The 19,827-nt window shown below is 32.0% G+C and overlaps 1 protein-coding gene across 1 annotated transcript in view; it reads left to right on the forward strand.

Moving 5' to 3' along the window:
• The window catches only part of LOC145836689 (fibrocystin-L-like), a 44,803-nt gene that overhangs the window by 8,501 nt on the left and 16,475 nt on the right, over positions 1–19,827 (forward strand). Inside the window, exons 12-60 of the mRNA XM_082944471.1 lie at positions 218–397; positions 737–971; positions 1,207–1,348; positions 1,557–1,725; positions 1,892–2,008; positions 2,224–2,358; positions 2,526–2,599; positions 2,759–2,949; positions 3,123–3,300; positions 3,467–3,626; positions 3,880–4,032; positions 4,809–4,931; positions 5,116–5,361; positions 5,761–5,944; positions 6,123–6,349; positions 6,689–6,871; positions 7,028–7,191; positions 7,459–7,555; positions 7,649–7,762; positions 7,907–8,067; positions 8,262–8,404; positions 8,692–8,810; positions 8,989–9,144; positions 9,214–9,327; positions 9,387–9,614; positions 9,888–10,060; positions 10,280–10,364; positions 10,528–10,683; positions 10,942–11,107; positions 11,278–11,398; positions 11,561–11,698; positions 11,906–12,046; positions 12,334–12,525; positions 12,742–12,859; positions 12,933–13,022; positions 13,165–13,292; positions 13,505–13,647; positions 13,832–13,929; positions 14,600–14,758; positions 15,022–15,253; positions 15,542–15,803; positions 16,064–16,202; positions 16,404–16,552; positions 17,014–17,203; positions 17,399–17,552; positions 18,139–18,348; positions 18,917–19,085; positions 19,258–19,440; positions 19,649–19,757. Of these exons, the coding sequence (XP_082800597.1) occupies positions 218–397; positions 737–971; positions 1,207–1,348; positions 1,557–1,725; positions 1,892–2,008; positions 2,224–2,358; positions 2,526–2,599; positions 2,759–2,949; positions 3,123–3,300; positions 3,467–3,626; positions 3,880–4,032; positions 4,809–4,931; positions 5,116–5,361; positions 5,761–5,944; positions 6,123–6,349; positions 6,689–6,871; positions 7,028–7,191; positions 7,459–7,555; positions 7,649–7,762; positions 7,907–8,067; positions 8,262–8,404; positions 8,692–8,810; positions 8,989–9,144; positions 9,214–9,327; positions 9,387–9,614; positions 9,888–10,060; positions 10,280–10,364; positions 10,528–10,683; positions 10,942–11,107; positions 11,278–11,398; positions 11,561–11,698; positions 11,906–12,046; positions 12,334–12,525; positions 12,742–12,859; positions 12,933–13,022; positions 13,165–13,292; positions 13,505–13,647; positions 13,832–13,929; positions 14,600–14,758; positions 15,022–15,253; positions 15,542–15,803; positions 16,064–16,202; positions 16,404–16,552; positions 17,014–17,203; positions 17,399–17,552; positions 18,139–18,348; positions 18,917–19,085; positions 19,258–19,440; positions 19,649–19,757 (7,698 nt within the window). The remainder of the gene's footprint in view (positions 1–217; positions 398–736; positions 972–1,206; positions 1,349–1,556; positions 1,726–1,891; positions 2,009–2,223; positions 2,359–2,525; positions 2,600–2,758; positions 2,950–3,122; positions 3,301–3,466; positions 3,627–3,879; positions 4,033–4,808; positions 4,932–5,115; positions 5,362–5,760; positions 5,945–6,122; positions 6,350–6,688; positions 6,872–7,027; positions 7,192–7,458; positions 7,556–7,648; positions 7,763–7,906; positions 8,068–8,261; positions 8,405–8,691; positions 8,811–8,988; positions 9,145–9,213; positions 9,328–9,386; positions 9,615–9,887; positions 10,061–10,279; positions 10,365–10,527; positions 10,684–10,941; positions 11,108–11,277; positions 11,399–11,560; positions 11,699–11,905; positions 12,047–12,333; positions 12,526–12,741; positions 12,860–12,932; positions 13,023–13,164; positions 13,293–13,504; positions 13,648–13,831; positions 13,930–14,599; positions 14,759–15,021; positions 15,254–15,541; positions 15,804–16,063; positions 16,203–16,403; positions 16,553–17,013; positions 17,204–17,398; positions 17,553–18,138; positions 18,349–18,916; positions 19,086–19,257; positions 19,441–19,648; positions 19,758–19,827) is intronic.

Genomic DNA, 19,827 nt, shown 5'->3' on the forward strand with positions numbered 1-19,827 from the left:
TGTTAGTTGAAAAAGACAGCTCTAAAGGCCAACAGAGAATAAACTTTTAATAAACTGAAAAAGTCGCTATAGATACTTGTTGATAATAAACTTGAGCTGCTAATGTATGATAGCTAGTTTTTTAAAAAGAATGTCACGAATGATCTATACAAAATCATTTAAAGATGAAACTTTTTGACTGCAAACTGTTCAATTATTTTTAACGAGATTAATTCAGTTGAATTACAGTGCAGTTTTTCAGCGTGGATGCAAATAACAATGCAGCCGTGGGACTTGAGAGCGAAGATAGAAGCGTTGGGAGTTCTGGACAGCTCCATATACGAGTGGGCTCACGTGGTCAACAGGAAGTTGAACGATGCCGTGTACGAGTTCACCATCACTTTCAAGTCTAGAAGAGGTTTTGGTTGAAAAATAGTATAAAAATTATTCATATAGATTATGGTTGAATTAAAAAAAAAACTTTTTGACGTATAAAAACAGTTTGAAAATAGGAATTTAATACAAATAGGGTTGAATTTTTTATGCCTAAAATATTAAGGTGAAGTTTTGTTTTACATTATCACTTTGTAAACTTAAACTTGTAAAATATTTTTTATAGTCAAAAAAAGTTATTATTAACAGTGTCAATTCTGAAGTATAGTTATAAACTATTTAAACAGTTTAAATTTAAAAAAATTGCTACTCCAACGTATGTTTTACTTGTACAGTGATCAAACACTTTTTGAATTTACTCCAGGTGACTGGCACGCTTACACGAGCGGCAAAGCATCCGCAGGAGTGACAATGGACCTCATACACCTGACAGTGGGCACTCCCGACTACAGGTACCTCACCCTGCAGGCGAACGGCATCCTCTCCAAACCGATCCCGGTGAGGCCCACCCAGCAGCAGCTGATCGAAGCGATCAAGTACTTGTATGAACCCCACTGCCCTACCTCTTTCACCGCACCACCCGGAGCTTTCTTGTTTTAGTAAGCTTTTTTTTGAAATATTATGAAGTTTGAATAAAAGTTAATATCTATTTTTTATATTTTTTGTACAAAATAGCACAGTTTTCTAGTAGCTTATGTTGTGCTAAATGTAGTTTGAGTTTTTAATGGTTACTTTTTAAGTTCAAAGCTAAAGCAATAGTTAATTTATAACACAATGGTATAATAGTTGTGTTGCAGCTTATGCGTATATTTTTATAAAACTTGTTTTTATTAGTGATATGGAGACGGTTGCAACAACGAAACCAGGAGAAACAAAAGCAAGCGACGAATCATTCTGTGGAACTTACTCAGTTAAAAACATCGGCGATGCTTTTCAACAGGAACGTGGACCAGTTATTCTAAGCTTGTTCAAAGACGTACGTTTATTAGAAAAACATTTTAAAGTTTATTGATATCAAATTTCATAAAATTTTATCTCTTTAATTTAAGTATATCTTAAAATAGTCTATTACAAATATTACAGAACTGTATTAGACAACTTATTAAAACTAGCAAACTCAATAGTTACGAATTTGTTCTTGAATTCACGATTAAAGAACTCTAAACAATCAATACTTCAAACAGTTTTGTATGGCGTACAAAGGAGTAATGAGGCCCTACATTCAGTTGATGTACACGATGAGAGAGGGACAGGACCTTTTGACTCTGAATGAGCACATCTACTTACCTACTCTTGAAGAAAAAGATTTTTGGACGTACAGCTGTTGGGATTTAAATGCTATACTGACCGAAAGTAATTAGACTAACATAACAAGATGTTTTACTTATTTCAAAAGTATTAAAAAAAGTTACAAAAATTATTTTATTTACGTTTACAAAGTCTTTATACTTTTTTACTAAATGAGCAAACGATAAATATTCCTAAGATTGGATGTTTTGTAACTTTTTGCATTTTATAGAACATCCTGAAGCCAGAGACTTCCGTATCAACAGACTGATTCTGTTAAGATGGGGTACCACTTATGTTGACAATGTTTTCTTTGGAAGAAACGCCCCTGATGCAGCTCAGATCGCTGGTAAGTTAAGTTGTTATTAAAAAAAACAACATACTGTTTTAAATCATTTTATATACTAAATGTATAGAATTGCATTTTATTATTAACTTTAGTATAAACTCATATAAACTTTTACTTTAACAGTACATTTATTCTTTATTCGACTTTAAGTTATTGAGAAAAAATTATAAAAAGTAAAACATTCAATAATGAGTTGTAAATTGATTTTTTTTAAGAACTGATGAGCCAAAGAACGAGATCGGCAGTACCACACATCAAACTGAAGGAAGTTGAGGTTGACATGTCTATCTTCAATACGTTCAAAGTTACAATGAGAAGCAACGACTGCGGGAACAGATATCCTATACTGCGTAAGTTACTTTAATAAACTTATTAAAAGATAGCAAAAAAAATCAATGAAATTCTTTTTTAAAAAGCTTATTACAGTATTTATTAAACGATAAGTATATACTTTATGCTCTAATAATATATGTAATAGCAGAACTGAAAGTAATTTTAGTTTACTAATTCCCTACAGAACTCGCATTTATGGGTGCATGGAATTCGATACCATTTGGAATAGGTTATGGAGCAACCAGAGCGAATAACAAGGTATGTTGATTTTTTTAAATATTTTTTTTTATTTGTCATTTTAAGCAAAAAATTAAGTTTAAATTTGTTTTGTGAATATAAAGTAAGTAGATAAAAATTGATACTTTTATTAAAATAATTTAAACTTTATTTATAAAAATTTTTTTTTATACATTACAGGTAGAAATCAAACGAAGTTCTTGGGCATCTCCCCCGATCGGAGGAACATTCGACATCGTGTTCGAAAACGGCCAATTTGATCCAATCAGGAATATTCCCGCCGACGTGAACTACCTCGACCTGGAAACCATCTTGCACAATGTCGACGGAATCGAGAAAGTTGAAACGTGGAGATGGGGTCTGTGTTCGGGGTTAGTTTTTATTCTAAATGGTTATTTGTTGAACTTTTAATTATTAATGTTGGCAGGATAGATTTTCAGTGCTACTACCAACTTATATATTTTAAAAACAACAGTTTTTTTACAAGACCATATGCATGTTTCACAAAAAATGGTAGTAACTAAAAACAAACGTTGTTTTACAGACACAGTTGGGCAATTAATTTTGTGAAACCGGCTGGAAAGTACGACAACCTCATCATTGAGACGTCCAAACTGACCGGAATCGATGTCAAGCACACTGTGTGGAAGCACAAGCCCGGACACTTGAAAATGAGACCCATCGGAGGGGACTTTTTGCGCAGAGCTAATCCGCAACCGCAGGTATGGTTTTACTAGTTTAAAAAATGCTCTAAAATTTTTTTTTTTAATTTTATAAAACAAGTTATGCTGGTGTTTTAATGATGTTAGTAAGCTCAAAAGTAGTTTGTTCTTAAGTAGAAAAAATATCACAATCTATGTTTTTGCAAGTTATTAAAAAAAAATACAGGTGCAAGTATTTATAAACAACATACCGTCTGTTTGTTCCGCCGATAACGATTATGACGTCACAACTTCGTGCACGTTCGATTGGTCGGAAGACGAAACTCCCGTCGTGGAAACTTTTTCCGTATCAGTTGTTTCTTACACGGATGAACTAATCATATCTGGTTTATTAGATTTTTATTTGACATGCAATTTTTAAAAAATAACAAATATTGTATACAACTTTTATTTAATTAATGAAAAGCAGTAAAGTAGAACAACTAAAGTATAAAACCATTTAAAGTATTAATACTCCCTACTATTTTTTTTCTTTTATCGGACTACGCGATAAAAATACATTTATATTTTGTATTTAGATTCTTTGAAACCACTGTTACTTATGAAATTGAAAGTTTTCAACCTAATATTTAAATTTAGGATCTGGGTTCGGTAACGCTGATGAAGTAAAGGTCTTGATAGGCGGTATCGAGTGTGAAGTTACCAGTTCATCAGAAACAGAAGTCACCTGTACCGTTGGTAAAGTGGCTCTCGGTGAAAAACTACACGTTTCTTTAACAGTAATCGGCAAAGGTACTAAAATTATTTTTAAACTCTAGTATCTAGTTTTAAATATTATAACACTAAAAATGTTGACATCAAACGATATTTCGATTTTACAGATATGCAACTTTTAAAAACAATTTAAAAATCATGTTCATACTTTTAAGTATATACTAGGATAGGGGTCGGCAGCCTTTAGTGACTTGCGGGCCAATTTTCATAGAAAAAATTGCTCACGGGCCGTACTATTTAGAAAAAAGTCTTCGAGGGCCGCACTTATTTTGAAACAATTGTAATAATCACTATAAAAATACTGTTATGAACCAAAAAAAAAAGATTAAATAAGCAATAATAAAGCACTAGTAAAGAGTATTTATTGAACTAACAGCCTAATTCTAAGTTTTTTATTACAAAAACTTTTATTTTTATTGTTTTAAAAAAGTATGCTTTTAACTAAAAAGTACCTTGCGGTCCGCAGATTTTTGCTTTGAGGGCCGAATTTGGGTTGCGGGCCGCAGTTTTCCGACCTTTGTACTAGGGCAAACGTTTACTCTAACGAGCTTTTAAGATATTTTTTTACGATAAATTTTTGTTTGAATAGTTTATAAAGTTTTATAATGATAGAAAAATGATCCCATGATAATAGAAAAGTATGAGTAGTTTACCTACTGTTTGTATATGCACACGAAGTTTTGTATATTTGTTAAAATTTTGACTAAAAAAAAAACCTTTTTGTTGCACAATTTTTCATAAATTTTTAAGTCAAGTTTTGTGTTATATAAGCTAATGTACAATATTTGTCGCAGGAAAAGCAATGTTCAAAAACGAATCATTGCAAGAAATCAAAGTGGTTGGTGGAATAGACTCAATAACGCCAGATAGCGGTAGTCAAAACTCATGCGACAATGTTGTGAAAATAACCGGAAAAGGTTTAAAGATATAATTTTAAGCTAAACAAGATTTATATTATATATAAACAAAAACCCGATTTAAAAGCATTGCTTATACGGGGGCATAAAATCAAATTTAACATAATTAGAGCTTTGTACACCAGTAAAAAATGTTGATTTTTTTACAATAAAAGTAACCTAAAAGAAACTAAAAATGTTGCAGGTTTGAACCAAACACTTGAAAATTTGTCGGTTTCCGTCGGAAGCACCGCTTGTGACGTTACCGAGTCGTCATACACGGAAATCACCTGCCATCTCGAGCGAAGCGCGGTCACCGGAACTTATGACGTCACAATAATGTCGGGTGATGACGTGCACATGACGTCATCGGACGCTTTCACTTTCGTCGAAGGTGACGCAACCGGAAACGTGGATTCGGTGGTACCAACTGTTGGTAACAGACTGGGAGGTTGATAAATTTTTGATCTTTTATGCAACATAGCTGCTGTAGAATTAACTTATTAAAAAGATTAAATACTAAAAAGTGAACATTTAAATAAAAATGATCTACTGTGAAACATTTCAAAGCAAAAAGTATGTAAAAAACTAGGTTTAAAGGACTAAGTTGTGAATAAAGTAAAGTTGCTATAATTACTGCTGTGAGTTAGCTTTAAAGTGTTTGGTTTTTTAGCAAAATAAAATCAGTTAGTTACAAGCTTTCTCGACTTAATTCTTATATAAAACAATAAACAGTGTAACCTTTTGCATAAAAAGTTATTAAAATTATGTTTAAGTCAATCAAAAGCATTAAACAATTACAAAATTATTAGAAAAAAGTTATAGTATCGAAAACGTTTTTATAAAACAGGAGAAGTTTTAAAAATTACTGGAACGAACCTCGGTGTCAATGGAACAGTTACTCTGGGTGGTGTGAGCGTAATTACGACTTCGTGGTCTGAAAATTTGATCGAAGGTACAACTCCGTCTCTGCTTCCAGGAAATCACAGAGTCGTCGTCAATGTTGAAGGACAAAGCTGCCCAGTCATAGCTACGTTAGCTAAACTCATTAATCATTAAAATATAACAAAAATCTAAAAACATATTTTTAAGTGTTAAGATCATCATCTGAGATCGTTAAACTTTAAACAGTTTATTCAAAAGCACTTTACAAATAAATAACAAGTAAACCTTTAAATTTTTAATAAAATAAAAATATTATTGTTTTTATAGGCAAAAGGTCGAATACCGATTCAAAGTGACCTCCGTGTCCCCGAGACAAGGTTCGGTAATGGGTGGTCAGGACCTCCGGGTGAACGGGGAGGGTTTGTACGACGACACAAAAGTGAAAATTGGGGATTCCCCATGCGAAGTTTACAAGACCAAGGGTAACTTCGCCATGTGTCGCACCACTCCCATCACGAAAACTCACCGCATCGACAATCAGGGAACTCACAAACGTTAGAATTATCAGCATATAGTATTTAAGCATTTTAACTGTTACACTTTTGTTTTTAAAACTAGGTTTCGTTATAAGTATTTAATAGTTTACTGTTTATAAAAAGAAAACAAAAAAAAACATATTTATTTTTATTTCAAAATTTCAAGTTTTTTCTGACTACATAGCAATGAAAATTGTTGACAGAAAGAAATTTAATGGCTAGACTCATGACAAAAAAAGAATTTTCGTTGTTAGTACCACCAAACTATTTGTATAAATCAAATAAAAACAAAAATATAAAACTTGAAGCAAATAACTTTGATGGCTACTTGCAGCTAAAAGTTTTTTTTCAATGCAGACTACGGTGTCGGGTTCGGTTGGAATCCTCCGATAACCTACGCTCAGGTAGGTGACGAGATCAACATCCAATGGGAGCTGCCGAAAGGAATTCAGTACGTTGTGATTGGACCGTTCACCACGGCGGACGCAGTTTCTCAGGAGTACGACGAAGACGGGTTCAACATCGAGCCTACTAAAAGAGGTTTTTGAAAAATTTATAATCAAACATTTAAAGCTGGTTAGAGCGCATATACATTTTGTGTTTAGCTTGAACTAAAACTAAATTTGATTTTTATTTAAAAATAACTACTAAAATTTATTTTCACAATTTCTTATAAATAACTTATAACAAAATAAGGATCATTCAATTACCGCGTCACCACTCCCGGAACAATCTACTTCAAGTCCCTCATATGGGACTGGAGTGAGATGGTGGGGAGAATTGTCGTTTCCGAGCGACCAGCACAAGAACACAACATCACTGTTTATGTGGACTCTGATACGGAAAAAGTTGAACAACAGGTAAAACTGTTTTAAGGTTTTTATTAAATGCAACATTTTAAAAAGCTGATAACCTTGAGAGTTCTTAATAAAGTTCTAACTCTATATTCGAAGTATGTAATTTTTTATTAGGAACATTAGTTAGTTTTATCTTAGTTCTAAAAAATGTGTATCATTTAAAAGTTAATCAATTGTTCAGATTTTTATAAATTATTCATGTATAATTTAATTAAAATGTACATTTAATAATTTAATATATGTATAAAAACTATATAATTTTTTAAACAGAATGGTAAACCTTTCAAATCAAGTATGGACCGAACTGGAATTTTAGAATCAATTGAACCTCTGATAGCCACTGTAAAGACCCACATTATAGTCAAAGGTGGGAAAACTAGAGCACAAGCAATGAAACATTTGTTTGATGCCACCTAATTTATACGTAAAACATTTTTTCTCATGCCAATAAAAAATATAGGTAAATTTTGGGCAAGACCTGAAATAAGATTCGGCGGAAAGCTGTGCACTTATTTGTATGGCGGAAAGGATCACTTTGGATGCAGAGTTGAGGCTACAGAAGAAATATCTGTCGGTCAGTAGACTTTTTTGTTCAGAAGAACATACATGTTAAGCTAATAAACCAATCATTTTAAAACAAAACTTTATGCTAAATGAATGTACCTGAGATAAGAATTGACTTTATCACAAACAAGTTTAAACTTATTTATTTATCTAGGTCGACATGCAGTCGAAGGTACAATTGAAACATCGGGGTATGGCAACGTGCTGGTTGACATCAGGAATTTCGAAAGCAGGAGCATCGTCTTCCACCCTACTATCGATCTCGTTCATCCCAGAGCCGGATCTAAAAACGGAGGAACTGTTCTTACTGTTACGGTTCGTGTTATAAACGTATTTTCTAAGCTCGAAATTGCTAAAAAAATAAGTATTGAATAATAAGATATTACAGCTGAAATTAGAAAACGGCTGTTAGTTTTAACATAAAGTTTCATGATATTTAAACATATATGTACTACTTATTTTTACAAAAAGTAAAATTTGTGAGTTTTTATGCATTTTATCCTTCGTAGGGTTCTGGTTTTACTAATGCGACCCAAGTACTGATTGGAAGTTTTCTTTCTTGTAAAGTCTTGGAAGCTCAGTACAACCAGATCAAATGTGAAACTCCACCGTTTGAGAGTGACAAAGTTTTTGATGTTTCCGTTGTTGAAAGGTTGTTGTTTAAATAAGATATACTTAATAAGAGTTTTAGATTACGAAAAAAAAAGTATCTAAAAATAAAACTTTGTAAAATATTTTCAAAAGACATGATAAACCGTTAAAAAATTAATATTCAATTGATAAAACTTAAGATTTAACAAAACATACAATAATATACGACAGAAACGTAAAAATTACTAAGTATTTATCAAATAAAACAAATAAAAATTTAGTTTTTTTGTATATTTTTTTAAACAATCTCATAAAACTTTAAAACTATTAAATATTGAAATATTTCAGCGGCGTTCAGGTGAATTTTACAAACGGGTTCACATACTCCTCCGGGTTCACGCCCCTGGTTACCAAGGTTGACGTCACCGATGACTTTGTTAGTTACAAGGTTGAAATCACTGGTGCAGGTAACTTTATTAGCTTTACATGCAGTGAAGTTATAAATACTAAACAATACTGAAAACAAGTACTTAAACCACTTTTTAGATTTAAAAATTTATCGTTGATAAAAGTTGTTATCTTAATAGATAACAGAAGAAAAATATTTTTCTATACATTCTAAACTAAATAACAATAAAATATAAGGATTTCTCTGGACGGCTGCTAATGTCAGGCTCAACATCGGTCCTGAAGTGTGCGTGCCTTCCCAAGTTGGTTACACCGCTGTGAAATTTTCATGCACTCTCAATAAATTACTACCTGTAGGACACAACAAGCTCTCAGTTCATATTGCAGGAAGAGGTTATAAACTGGTTTTCATATTTTATTCATGCTACTAGCTTAAGACTAACTTTCGAACTTTTGTTTTAGGGTACGCGTTGTTCGCGGACGGTGTAGGCGAATATGTAAACAGCAGACCTCTACTTTTTTCTGTTGAGCCAGAACAAGGCAGCTTGGCCGGTGGCTCAGAAATTACAGTTAAAGGCAAGTTTAACAGAAAAATATACGCTTAAGAGCTGGTTTATAAAACAAATTTTGTACAGGAAATGGATTTGTGCAGGATGACAAGTTTTGGGTGAGAGTTGGCGGAATCAACTGCTATGTGAAATCAGTAACTTTGGACACAATTGTTTGCATGACTGGTCCTTCCGAGAAGGAAAGAAATTCAAACGTACAAGTTATGTCTAGAAGGGTACGGTACGCTGAAAAACCAAAGTTCAGGTACACCGAATCCCTGACGCCTGTTGTTCATGATATACAGCCCGAATTAGGTAAGTATTATAGTTGTTATTTAGATTTGAAAATTAACTCGCTGAGCTGCTTATTTTAACAGAGTGTATATACATGAAGTTGGTTATATTACTTGTCAAACTATTTGTGTATACAAATACAAACTTCTAGTAACTGTAATCCGGATGCGAAATATTTAAACATCTTTAAGCAAAGCTTACATTTAAAAAACAGTTTACTATAAGCCTATTAGTTTTATACGACATAAATAATTCAAAAAAGTATACAAAATGAAAAACATTATTTGTAAACAGCAAGCGAAGGTGACGAGTTAACATTGTTTGGAGAAAACTTTGGAAACAAAACTGCAAACATCAGTATAACTTCAAAACTGAACAACCAAACTTTAGGAGAAGTTGTATCAGTTAACGATACACAACTGGTGTTTAGATTGTTCGCTCATGAAGGTGGAAAAGTTGATTTGCAGGTAAAAGGCAAAATGCTGTCTTAATTTTATAATTATGAATTCTGTTTGAATTAAAATTTTTATCAAATAAAAAACATTTTTTAATAAAGTACTTTGGTTTTAAGCCAAAAAAAAAGTTTTCAAAGTCATAAACGTCAACTAGCTGTTGTATAATAAGTTATGTTTCAGAAGTTTTATTTAAAAAACAAGCACTTGTGATAATTGTTATCAAACTTTTAGATGAATATACCAGATAGAGGGTTTGCTGTTTTTAATGCTACTTTCAACTACACCTTGAGTATTGATTCAATCGAACCGATAAAAGGTGAAAAGAACTGTTTAATGTTTTTTTAAAATCTTAAGTTTGACTTAACTTTTTATTTAAGCTCTTTAAACTTTTTTATCTTAATTGGATTTTATAAATTTAATAATTCTTTAAAATTTGACTATGTTGATCGCACATAAAATACCTTGTCTAATCAAATCAGGTAGCTTTGGTGGAAAACAACTCGTTTCAATATCTGGTCAGGGATTTTCATCAAAGAGTGTCGTGATGATCAACGGTAACGTGTGTGACGTCACTAAAGTTACGTCAAAAGTAATCAAATGTTTCACTCCCGCGCAAGATGGCGATGACTCGATACGTTAGTTAAAATAAAAATATCAGATGTTTTACATAATTTTATAGCAGTTATACAAAATAGTTAGTTATAACCAGTTTTCACCATATAGTATTTTTCTATCCGTATTTTATTTTAACTTTAAACTGTTTACAGATAAATTAAATTTAAATATATTCTTTAGAAAAAATAGAATGATCATATCAAACACATTTTCGTTTGTATTTGTAATAAAGTATTTAATATTTTTTCAAACAAACGAAAATATTGTTTTAATTTCAGCATCGTTCGTCGCTGACGTCATTGTTCATAATCCGGACGTGGAGTCGACTGGTGACGTCACCTTCGAGTATTCGTTGGAAGAAACAGCCGTTATCACGAGCGTTTCTCCTTCCAGGGGAGGAACCGGAGGTGGTACTGAAGTCACCATAAGCGGAAGAAACTTCGAGTTTGTTTATTTCAAATGTTCTGAGAAATATTCTTACGAGAAACGATACTGTATTAAACTACAAAAGGTAAAAATTAAAATATTAAACAGTGAGTTAATAAATATAAGTGTACAAAAAAGCATACCAGTGAGTTGTGTTTCCTTTTAATAATATAAATGATAAAAAACAGTCTTGCCGGTGATGATCGCGAAGTTGTGATAGGAGGAATTAAATGTCCAATTAAATCAAGTTCAGCAACTGAAATTGTTTGTGTAACTGAAGCAAGACCAGAAGGAACTATTGAAACACAAGTAGCTAATTACTTTTGATACTGCAGTTATCACATATTTTTCAATTTAAGATGTTTCAAGCACATGTTAATAAATTTATACTATAGCTACCTTAGTCAGGGACAAGAGCCTTTTTTGAATATAAGAAACATAGATAATTTAAACTTTGTAACAATTTAAAAGGTCGAGGTAAAAATTGGCGATAAAGGAATAGCCAGACAAGATTCAGCTTATTTCTACTACATCGACAGATGGTCTTCAATCTTCACGTGGGGAGGAAATCCCATACCTACTACTAAAGATTTCGTAATTATTCCCAAGGTATGTAGTGGTTTTTAGTACTTAAAGTCGCATTGGTAAAAAATTGGTTGGTAATAAATTACAAATAATTAAAATTATATCAAGCTAAAACTAAATACAGTCTTAATTTTGTATATAAACTCGTAGCAGTTCTTGAAATAAAGTTTATTTTTTCACATAATTTTTTCAACTAAATAAAAGCAATTAAAAAACAATTCAAATAAACAGAACAAGACAGTGTTGCTTGATACTCACACCAAAGTGTTGGTCATGCTGCTCATTGACGGAGGTAAACTCATTTTCGATGACGAAAACGACGTATCACTTCACGCTGAAAATATTCTCCTCACAAATGGAGGAGTTCTACAGGTTTGAAATGCATGTTATTTATATCATTTCTGCTTTAAAAACTTTTAGAATTGAATGTACTGCAATTTAATTACTAAATTCTATTACCTTTTATTTCATAAAATTTTATTATTTAGCTTTATCGTTACTTTTTTAATGATATTAACGAATATGTTGATAAAATAGTTAAAGAACTAATTTTCCGTTAAAGCTTTTATAAAGTTAAATCTAAATAAATATAAAAAAAAATATTTTTTACAATTGTTGAGAACTAAATGTAAACTAAGCAAACAAAACTTCCAAACCAGGTCGGTACAGAAGAGGAGCCGTATGAACGAAACACCGAAATCGTGCTGTATGGTCAGCTCAGGTCGCCTGAGCTTCCGATTTACGGTGCCAAGACGCTGGCAGTCAGGGACGGAACACTAGACCTTCACGGGAGACACGTTCCGTACACTTGGACCAAGCTGAGTCAGACTGCTGCTAAGGGAAGCACAAAGGTCAGTTTCAGTTTATCTTGTATCCGTATACTAAATTAAGACTTGACGCGTATTAACTTGAAAGTAAACATAACCACTTTTTGTATAAAAGGTTGATTTTTATAAGACTTTTCTATTAGTCATTAATTTATTTTATTAATTAGTAACCTAAAAGCTTTCTTAAGTTTATCGACTTCTAAAACTTTTAGAGCAAAGTTCTAAGTTATTAAAATTCAGATTCACCTTCAACACTCAGTAAACTGGAGAGTTGGGGATGAAATTGCAATAGCCACAACGGGACACAGACATTCGCAAAAAGAAAACGAAAAAAGAAAAATCACTGCCATATCATCAAGTACAATTTTGATAAAAAAAATTTATACAAAAAATTGTATTTTGGTAAACAATTTTTAATTAAATGTTTACAGACGGAAAGAAACTGACATTAGACGAGCCGCTTGATTACGAGCATCTCGGAATTGACGAGACCTTCGGGACTCACACGGTAGAACTTAGAGGTTTGTTGTTGATATTAAATATAAGTTTGTAAACCATATTACACATAAAATAAATAGATTACTTGAGACTATTTATTTATGTTAATAACTAAAACAAATTTTTAAGCAATACACAACACTTAATAAATCAATTTCTCTTTAGCCGAAGTCGGTTTACTGTCGAGGAACATTGTAGTGCGCGGTTCGAACGACCCTGCTTGGCAAGATGAAATTCCCGCGTGTGAGGAAGGTTTCGATACTGGGGAATTTGCCACTCAAACTTGCTTCCAGGTGTTTAAAAACACTTACTTAGAAATAAATGATACAAAAACTGAAAAAATAAACAAATAAATTTATTTACATATTAATAGTAAACAAGTAGAAATGAGACAAACAGCAATACTGTTTTGTAGCTTAAGATAATAAATGTTTTACAAATATTAGATAAAAAAATTAAATAATAAAAAATATAGCTGTTAGGTAAACACTTGTTGTTATTTCAGGGAAGGTTCGGTGAAGAAATAGGTTCCGACCAGTTCGGAGCTTCAATCATGATCCACTCCAAAGAACCGTCAACTTTTGCAGCTGTGGCGAGAATAGAATACGTTGAACTCACATATGTGGGCCAGGCATTCAGACTCGGAAGGTAGTGATTTAATTCAATTAGTTTTTTAATTGTTACTTGCCTTTTGTTTTTTACATAACCAACAGAAGATAAAGGTCTAATTTAATTTTATTAAACTTAAGTATTACCTGTAGTTAACTAGTACATATTTTTAGTTTTTGCTATTAAAAGTATTAATTGTGTTTTATTTTCACACTAACAACAGATACCCTATCCACTGGCATTTGATGGGAGACGTAACAGGAATGTACGTGCGAGGCTGTTCCATTCACAAAACTTTCAATCGAGCCGTTGCTATCCACGGTTCGTTTGGGTGCACGACTATTCAAATTCGGACAATTCAAATTCCAACAATTCAAATTCTTAATAAAAGATTCAAAGGACTAAAAGTAAAAAAGTAATGTATATTAGTCTAAAATAAAAAATACATATGTAAATTATATTAATATCTACAGGCCATTTTTTTCTTTTTGTAAAACATTAAATATTTTTTGAGATATGGTTTATATAAAGTAAAAAACATAGTTATTTTTATTAATTTTAAAATATCTTAAAAAGTATTTTAGATTTTGAAAAATAGAAAAAGGTGGCATTAGATATTATTAAGATCTACATATGTATTTTATATTTTTTTCAAATTCATATTACTTATTGAGATATAATCCTTTTATTATTTTTTTAAGAATTTGAATTGTCGGAATTTGAGTTGTCCGAATTTGAATAGTCATGTAACCGTTCGTTTTTGAAAACTCGTTTTTTTTATTGAACAGTTTTACGTTAAAAATTGGAAGTTAATTAACAATAGTAATTCATTCAAAGTTATTTGAGCTGCAATTTTCTTAATTGTTATTTTTTCTTGTTTGTCTTAATCTATTGATAATTTACTTTGAGTATCTTTATTTAAACATTATAAGCTCCAAAACTAAAGGTGCAAATAAAAGAAGCACTAACAGTAAAGTATAAAAACCAACAGCAACTGACAACCTTCTGATCGATCGCACTGTCATATATGACGTAATGGGAGGAGCGTTTTTCATAGAAGACGGGATCGAAACAGGTATTGTGATGCAGTACAATCTGGCCATATTTGTCCGTCAGAGCACTTCCTTGTTGAATGACGACGTTACTCCAGGTGAATATTTGTTTGTAAAAATCTACCTACTGAAAACTTCTTTTTAGTTTACACAAAAATTAAAAAATTAGAAATATAGTCTCATAGTTTATTTATTTTAAACTTAAAGAATAGTCTTAGTTTTATTTTTACGTTTAAAAACTTATAAATACATACAATTTTTTAATAAACTTTGTTTACGAAACAGTCTTACTTTTTAAAGAGTACTTAAGTAAAATGAAATAACTAAACAAAAAAACCCTTAACATCAAAACTCCTTACAGCCGCGTACTGGGTAACGAACCCCAACAACACGCTGATTGGCAACGTGGCGGCGGGAGGCACCCACTTTGGGTTCTGGTACCGGATGCACAAGAACCCGGACGGTCCATCGTTCACACCCGACGTGTGCCAGCAGAAGGTGGAGCTGGGTGTGTTCAGGAACAACACGGTGCACAGTCACGGGTGGTTCGGACTTTGGATATTCCAGAGTTACTTCCCGGTGGTCGGCAGCAGGTGAGAACTGTTGTGGTGGTTGTATAGAAAGATAAAAGCTTTATTGTTTAAAAAAAAGACCAAAGCTGTTTTAAAGAACTTTATAATTGAAAAATATCATAGATATTAGAAAAATAAATACCAGTGTAACCCGAACTTTGATTAATTAATCGTTAAAAAAATGATTGCTTTAATTTTTCTTTAATGCAGTTTAACCAAGAAAAAGAGCATAACCGAGGTCTACTATCATTTATATATTATACTAAAGAGTATGAAAACATTCGAAAAATATATACTTTTTTCTTTCAGCTGTTCAGGAACGGTTCCCTCGCCTGCCAGGTTCCACACCCTGACAACGTGGAACAGCGAGAAGGGCGCGGAGTGGGTGGACACGGGCGCCATCCAGTTCCACCACTTCGTCATGGTCAACAACGAGAAGGCCTCCATCGACATGAAGTTCATCAAGGGCACCGGGTACGGTTACGAGAGAGGGGCCATGGTCAGGGGCGGGCTGATGGTCGGTCACACGCAGTCGATATCGCCTGCAGGGTTCGAAACCGAAGTCGGAATGGTTGGTGTATTGGTTGAATTTTAAATTGACATAAAAAAGTTGAACTTATTTTATTGGATTATTTTATTTGTAAAAATTTCAACTTAAGATATTTTTATTTGAATCCTTTAGAGTTTAGAGTGCCATGATACAAAATTGCTAGCATTATCTTTTTGAGATTAACTTAAAGTTAAAATTTGTTTTCAAACATCTTTTTATTTTAAGATGTTTTTAGAAAAGTTTTCTGAATAATTGTTAACAATGTTTTAAATCTTTTTTAGAGATTACCTCTGTCCCCGGGACTGACAGTCGAAGATGTTGAGTTCCACAATTTTAACCGGGGAGGAGTTGCACTCAAAATGACGACAATTGACGGAACTTGTAAGAAGTACTGCGGTGGATTCTACTACAAGCTTAAAGGTAGTTTATTGATATGATTTCTATTTATTAATTTGTTTTACCATTAATTCAGACAATAAAACGTATGATGTGTATTTATACAAACATCAAAACAAGGATATTTTCTAAAAAAGATAAAGTCAAAACTATTTTTTTAACTTAGTTTAACAATAACTGCGTTATAACTTTAGTTGTTTTTTTTGAAACAACTTTAAATAATAGGATTATCGTGGACCAACGTGAACAAGAAGGTTCATTGGAAGTACGAGCATGAGGGAGTGTTGGAAGATGAGGACGGATCGCTGACGGGAGAAGAACCGGGAAGCAAGATCGTTCCGTTGAGCGGAATCGTCAACTCTCCTGATTGCAATGTTCGTGTATTAGCCTTATTTACGAGATTAAAACTTACGTCTTTTTTTTGGTAGTAAACGACCAAAAATAAGTTATTATATATTTTTTATCTTTAATTTATTAAGATATTATGTTTTAATAGCACGGATTGTTACAAAAAAAACAATGTTTTACTCTTATATCAAACTAGTTTAGTAACTGATGTTCTCTTATAATTTGATATAAGAGTGAAACATTGTTTTGTTTGTAATAATCTGTAAGAATAAAATCTAACCCGGCTCCTTAAAAATACTTAATTTTAGAACTTTCTATTCTTTAATTTAAAGCAAACTACAATTTAATTTATTAATATACAAGAAACAAAAATGTACAGTAAATTACAAAAAAAATATTCCATTTAAAATTGTCAAAGCATACATTAATTATATACTAGCTAACAACTTCTGAAAGTTTTAGCCAAACTTATATAAAAACACAACAGATAATCGAAGGACATGAATTTTCAAACGGTTCGCTTCCCTCTTTGCTGTGTCCACCTTCATCCCGATTTCACAGGCTCGCACTGAAGGAGACCGTCCCCACATCTCTGCTGACCAAAGACCTCATTCTCAGCAACGATTTCGGTAACACTTCGGTGCCTTACGCGACCAAAAGGATGACTCATAAACCCGGTATGAAGTGGTTTTTAGCTTTTAAATCTGCAAAGTAATTGCTTGTGTTAAAGAAATTTATTTTAAAAATACGATTGTACTAAAGTAGCACTAAAAGTATAAAACGAATATAATAGCGACTAATATGTGTTAAAATATAAAGTTAATCTATAGCATAGATAAACTTCTTAAACCTAACTACTTTTACATTATAAGGCTGGATGGCACTTTTGTACGGTAAAGAAACTCACGAGATTAACTGGAGAAGTGCTGAAGGTTTTACAAATATTTCCTACACTTCAAAATTCTACGATCTTATGCCTGGTGACTACGTCATAATGAGACACCAACTTGAAAGTGCTCCGGATAGGTGATACTGAATTTATGCATAACACTAAAAATATTTTTCAAACTTAATCACTTTTCTTAAAGTTAAAACTTTCACCCTTAAAGCACAATTTACTTATAAAATTTTCCAACCTAAATATAATGCTAAGTAAACTTGAATGAATAGAACGATAATTGATTCAGAACAAGAAAGTTTAATAGTTAAACTTGAATAAAGTTAAAAACTAAACTTATAAAGTATATAAAGAATGCCTTGAAAAACTTTACAGTACTTTACAATATTTATTGGACTATTTAAAATTTAATAGGAATAACAGTTTACTTTTTATCTAAACGTGTTGTTCGTATACTAGAATTTACTACTATCATAATACTATGCAATTATTGTAGAAACAAATTATTGTATACCTATAAATATTTCTGTATTTTATAGTTTGTTTTAATTAAAAGATATTGTTGTTAAATTACACTTGTCGAACTAACTTAATTTAACTTGGCAGTTTTGATTGCCTAAATGTCATAACTAAATATGAAACTATAAATTTGTTTTATGGATTATGACTTTAAACACTGGTCGACAAAGTTGTAAGAGAAAAATAACAAAACAGAGTTGATTTGGGAGGCGTTGCGAGAGAAATAGGAGAATCTGACATATTCACAGCTGACAGCAAAAACTTCGACTTCTACTTCAACGCGATCGGAAAACAGCTGGATTATAAAATCGGAAATGATGACGTCATGAGCAGGAAACGTAGAGCGACGCTCGAAGTTATCGATGACGACATAAAGCACGTCGCCGTCACGCCAAAAATATACCGGTGATTTTAATTATTAATACATTAACAATGTTATAATTTAGATATTATTTAAGTAGTTTTATTCATTTTACTGAATTATAAATATGTCTTACAGAATCTAAATCTTTCAACTCTAACATTTCAAAGTTTAGTTTCAGTTTCAGATTAACGTTGAACTTTTTAAAACGCTTTTTAGAGTTTGTAACCAGTTCTAGTTCAATTAATTGTAATAAATAAAACTTAATTTGTTTAACTTTAGTTTTTAAAGTCTCTTACAAAAGCTTTGCAAATTTTTTACTGCATCGCTTGTTTTTTCTTTAAGAAAAGCTTTTTGCTCAATTGGCATATTGTATTGTATTTAATCTTTTAACCTTGCGTATAATGTTTTATAAGTTTAAAACTGTTACTTAGATTCTGGTACTAAATGAAAGTTTAAATATTTCAAAATACATTTTACATCAAAAATAAATACTAGTTTGTTTATAACTAAGGTGCACTCATGTAATTTACCGACCAAAATGCTTCTCTGTAAAGCTTTAAACGTATAAACTACGTCAAAATATTTTAAACCTTTTATCTTTATTTCTAGCTGCAAGAACGTCGGTTGCACTCCGGACGTCGGAGGGGATTCGGTGCCCCCTGGAAGGGAAACCCCCGAAAACGCGTTCCTGTGGAGCGAAATTGACTTTTCAGGATCAGAAGAAGATGAGAGCTCTAGAAAGAAGAGGAGTGCAGGGCATCCGTGCGTCGAAATAACTGTTTGTTGATTATTTTGTTGATAATAGTTGAACTCAAACATTTTATTAGTTTTTTTTTAATTCAAATGTAGTTAACGATGAAAGGACAAAATTAAGATTTCTAGTATTAATGCTTTTATGTAAAAAATGGTTTTACTTAAACTTACACAAGTTTTATACTATTTTTTTTCAGACCATTGGAAGCTCAACAACAGTTGAGGTACTGAGGTCAGCTGAGGGAATTGAGTTGTGTTGGTGCCTTGTTGACGTTTCAACTGTTAACGTGACACATTTGATTGTGAAGGGTGTCGTCCAATTCAGCCCGAATGTCGACTTTGAACAGTTTACAGTGAATGCTAACACTATACAAGTTATTGTAAGTCATTATTTTTATTGTATTTTTTGTCATTTTCTAGTTTATGCTACTTGTATAGTATAGATGTAATGTTTTGTTACTCAAAAAACAAAAAGTTAAACACCATAAACAAGATCTTTCTAAATCAACTTAATGTTTTTATCTAATAAATTTCAACTAGCTTTATGTAAAAACGCGCTAACTATATTTTAAAACATTATTCTACTAGGGTGGTCGCCTAATAGCCGGTATTGTTCCCGAAGAACCGTTTTACAAGAGACTGACAATAAATTTGGTGGGTGAAAGAACTGATAAGAGTGAAGAAGTAGAGTTTACAGGTAAATACTTTTTTTTAACCAAGACAGATTTTTAAAAATGGAAAGCAGAAAAATAATCAAATTAAAGCTA

Source organism: Thalia democratica, chromosome 5 (assembly GCF_965202585.1).
Source record: "Thalia democratica chromosome 5, ktThaDemo2.hap1.1, whole genome shotgun sequence".
NCBI classification, from domain to species: domain Eukaryota; kingdom Metazoa; phylum Chordata; class Thaliacea; order Salpida; family Salpidae; genus Thalia; species Thalia democratica.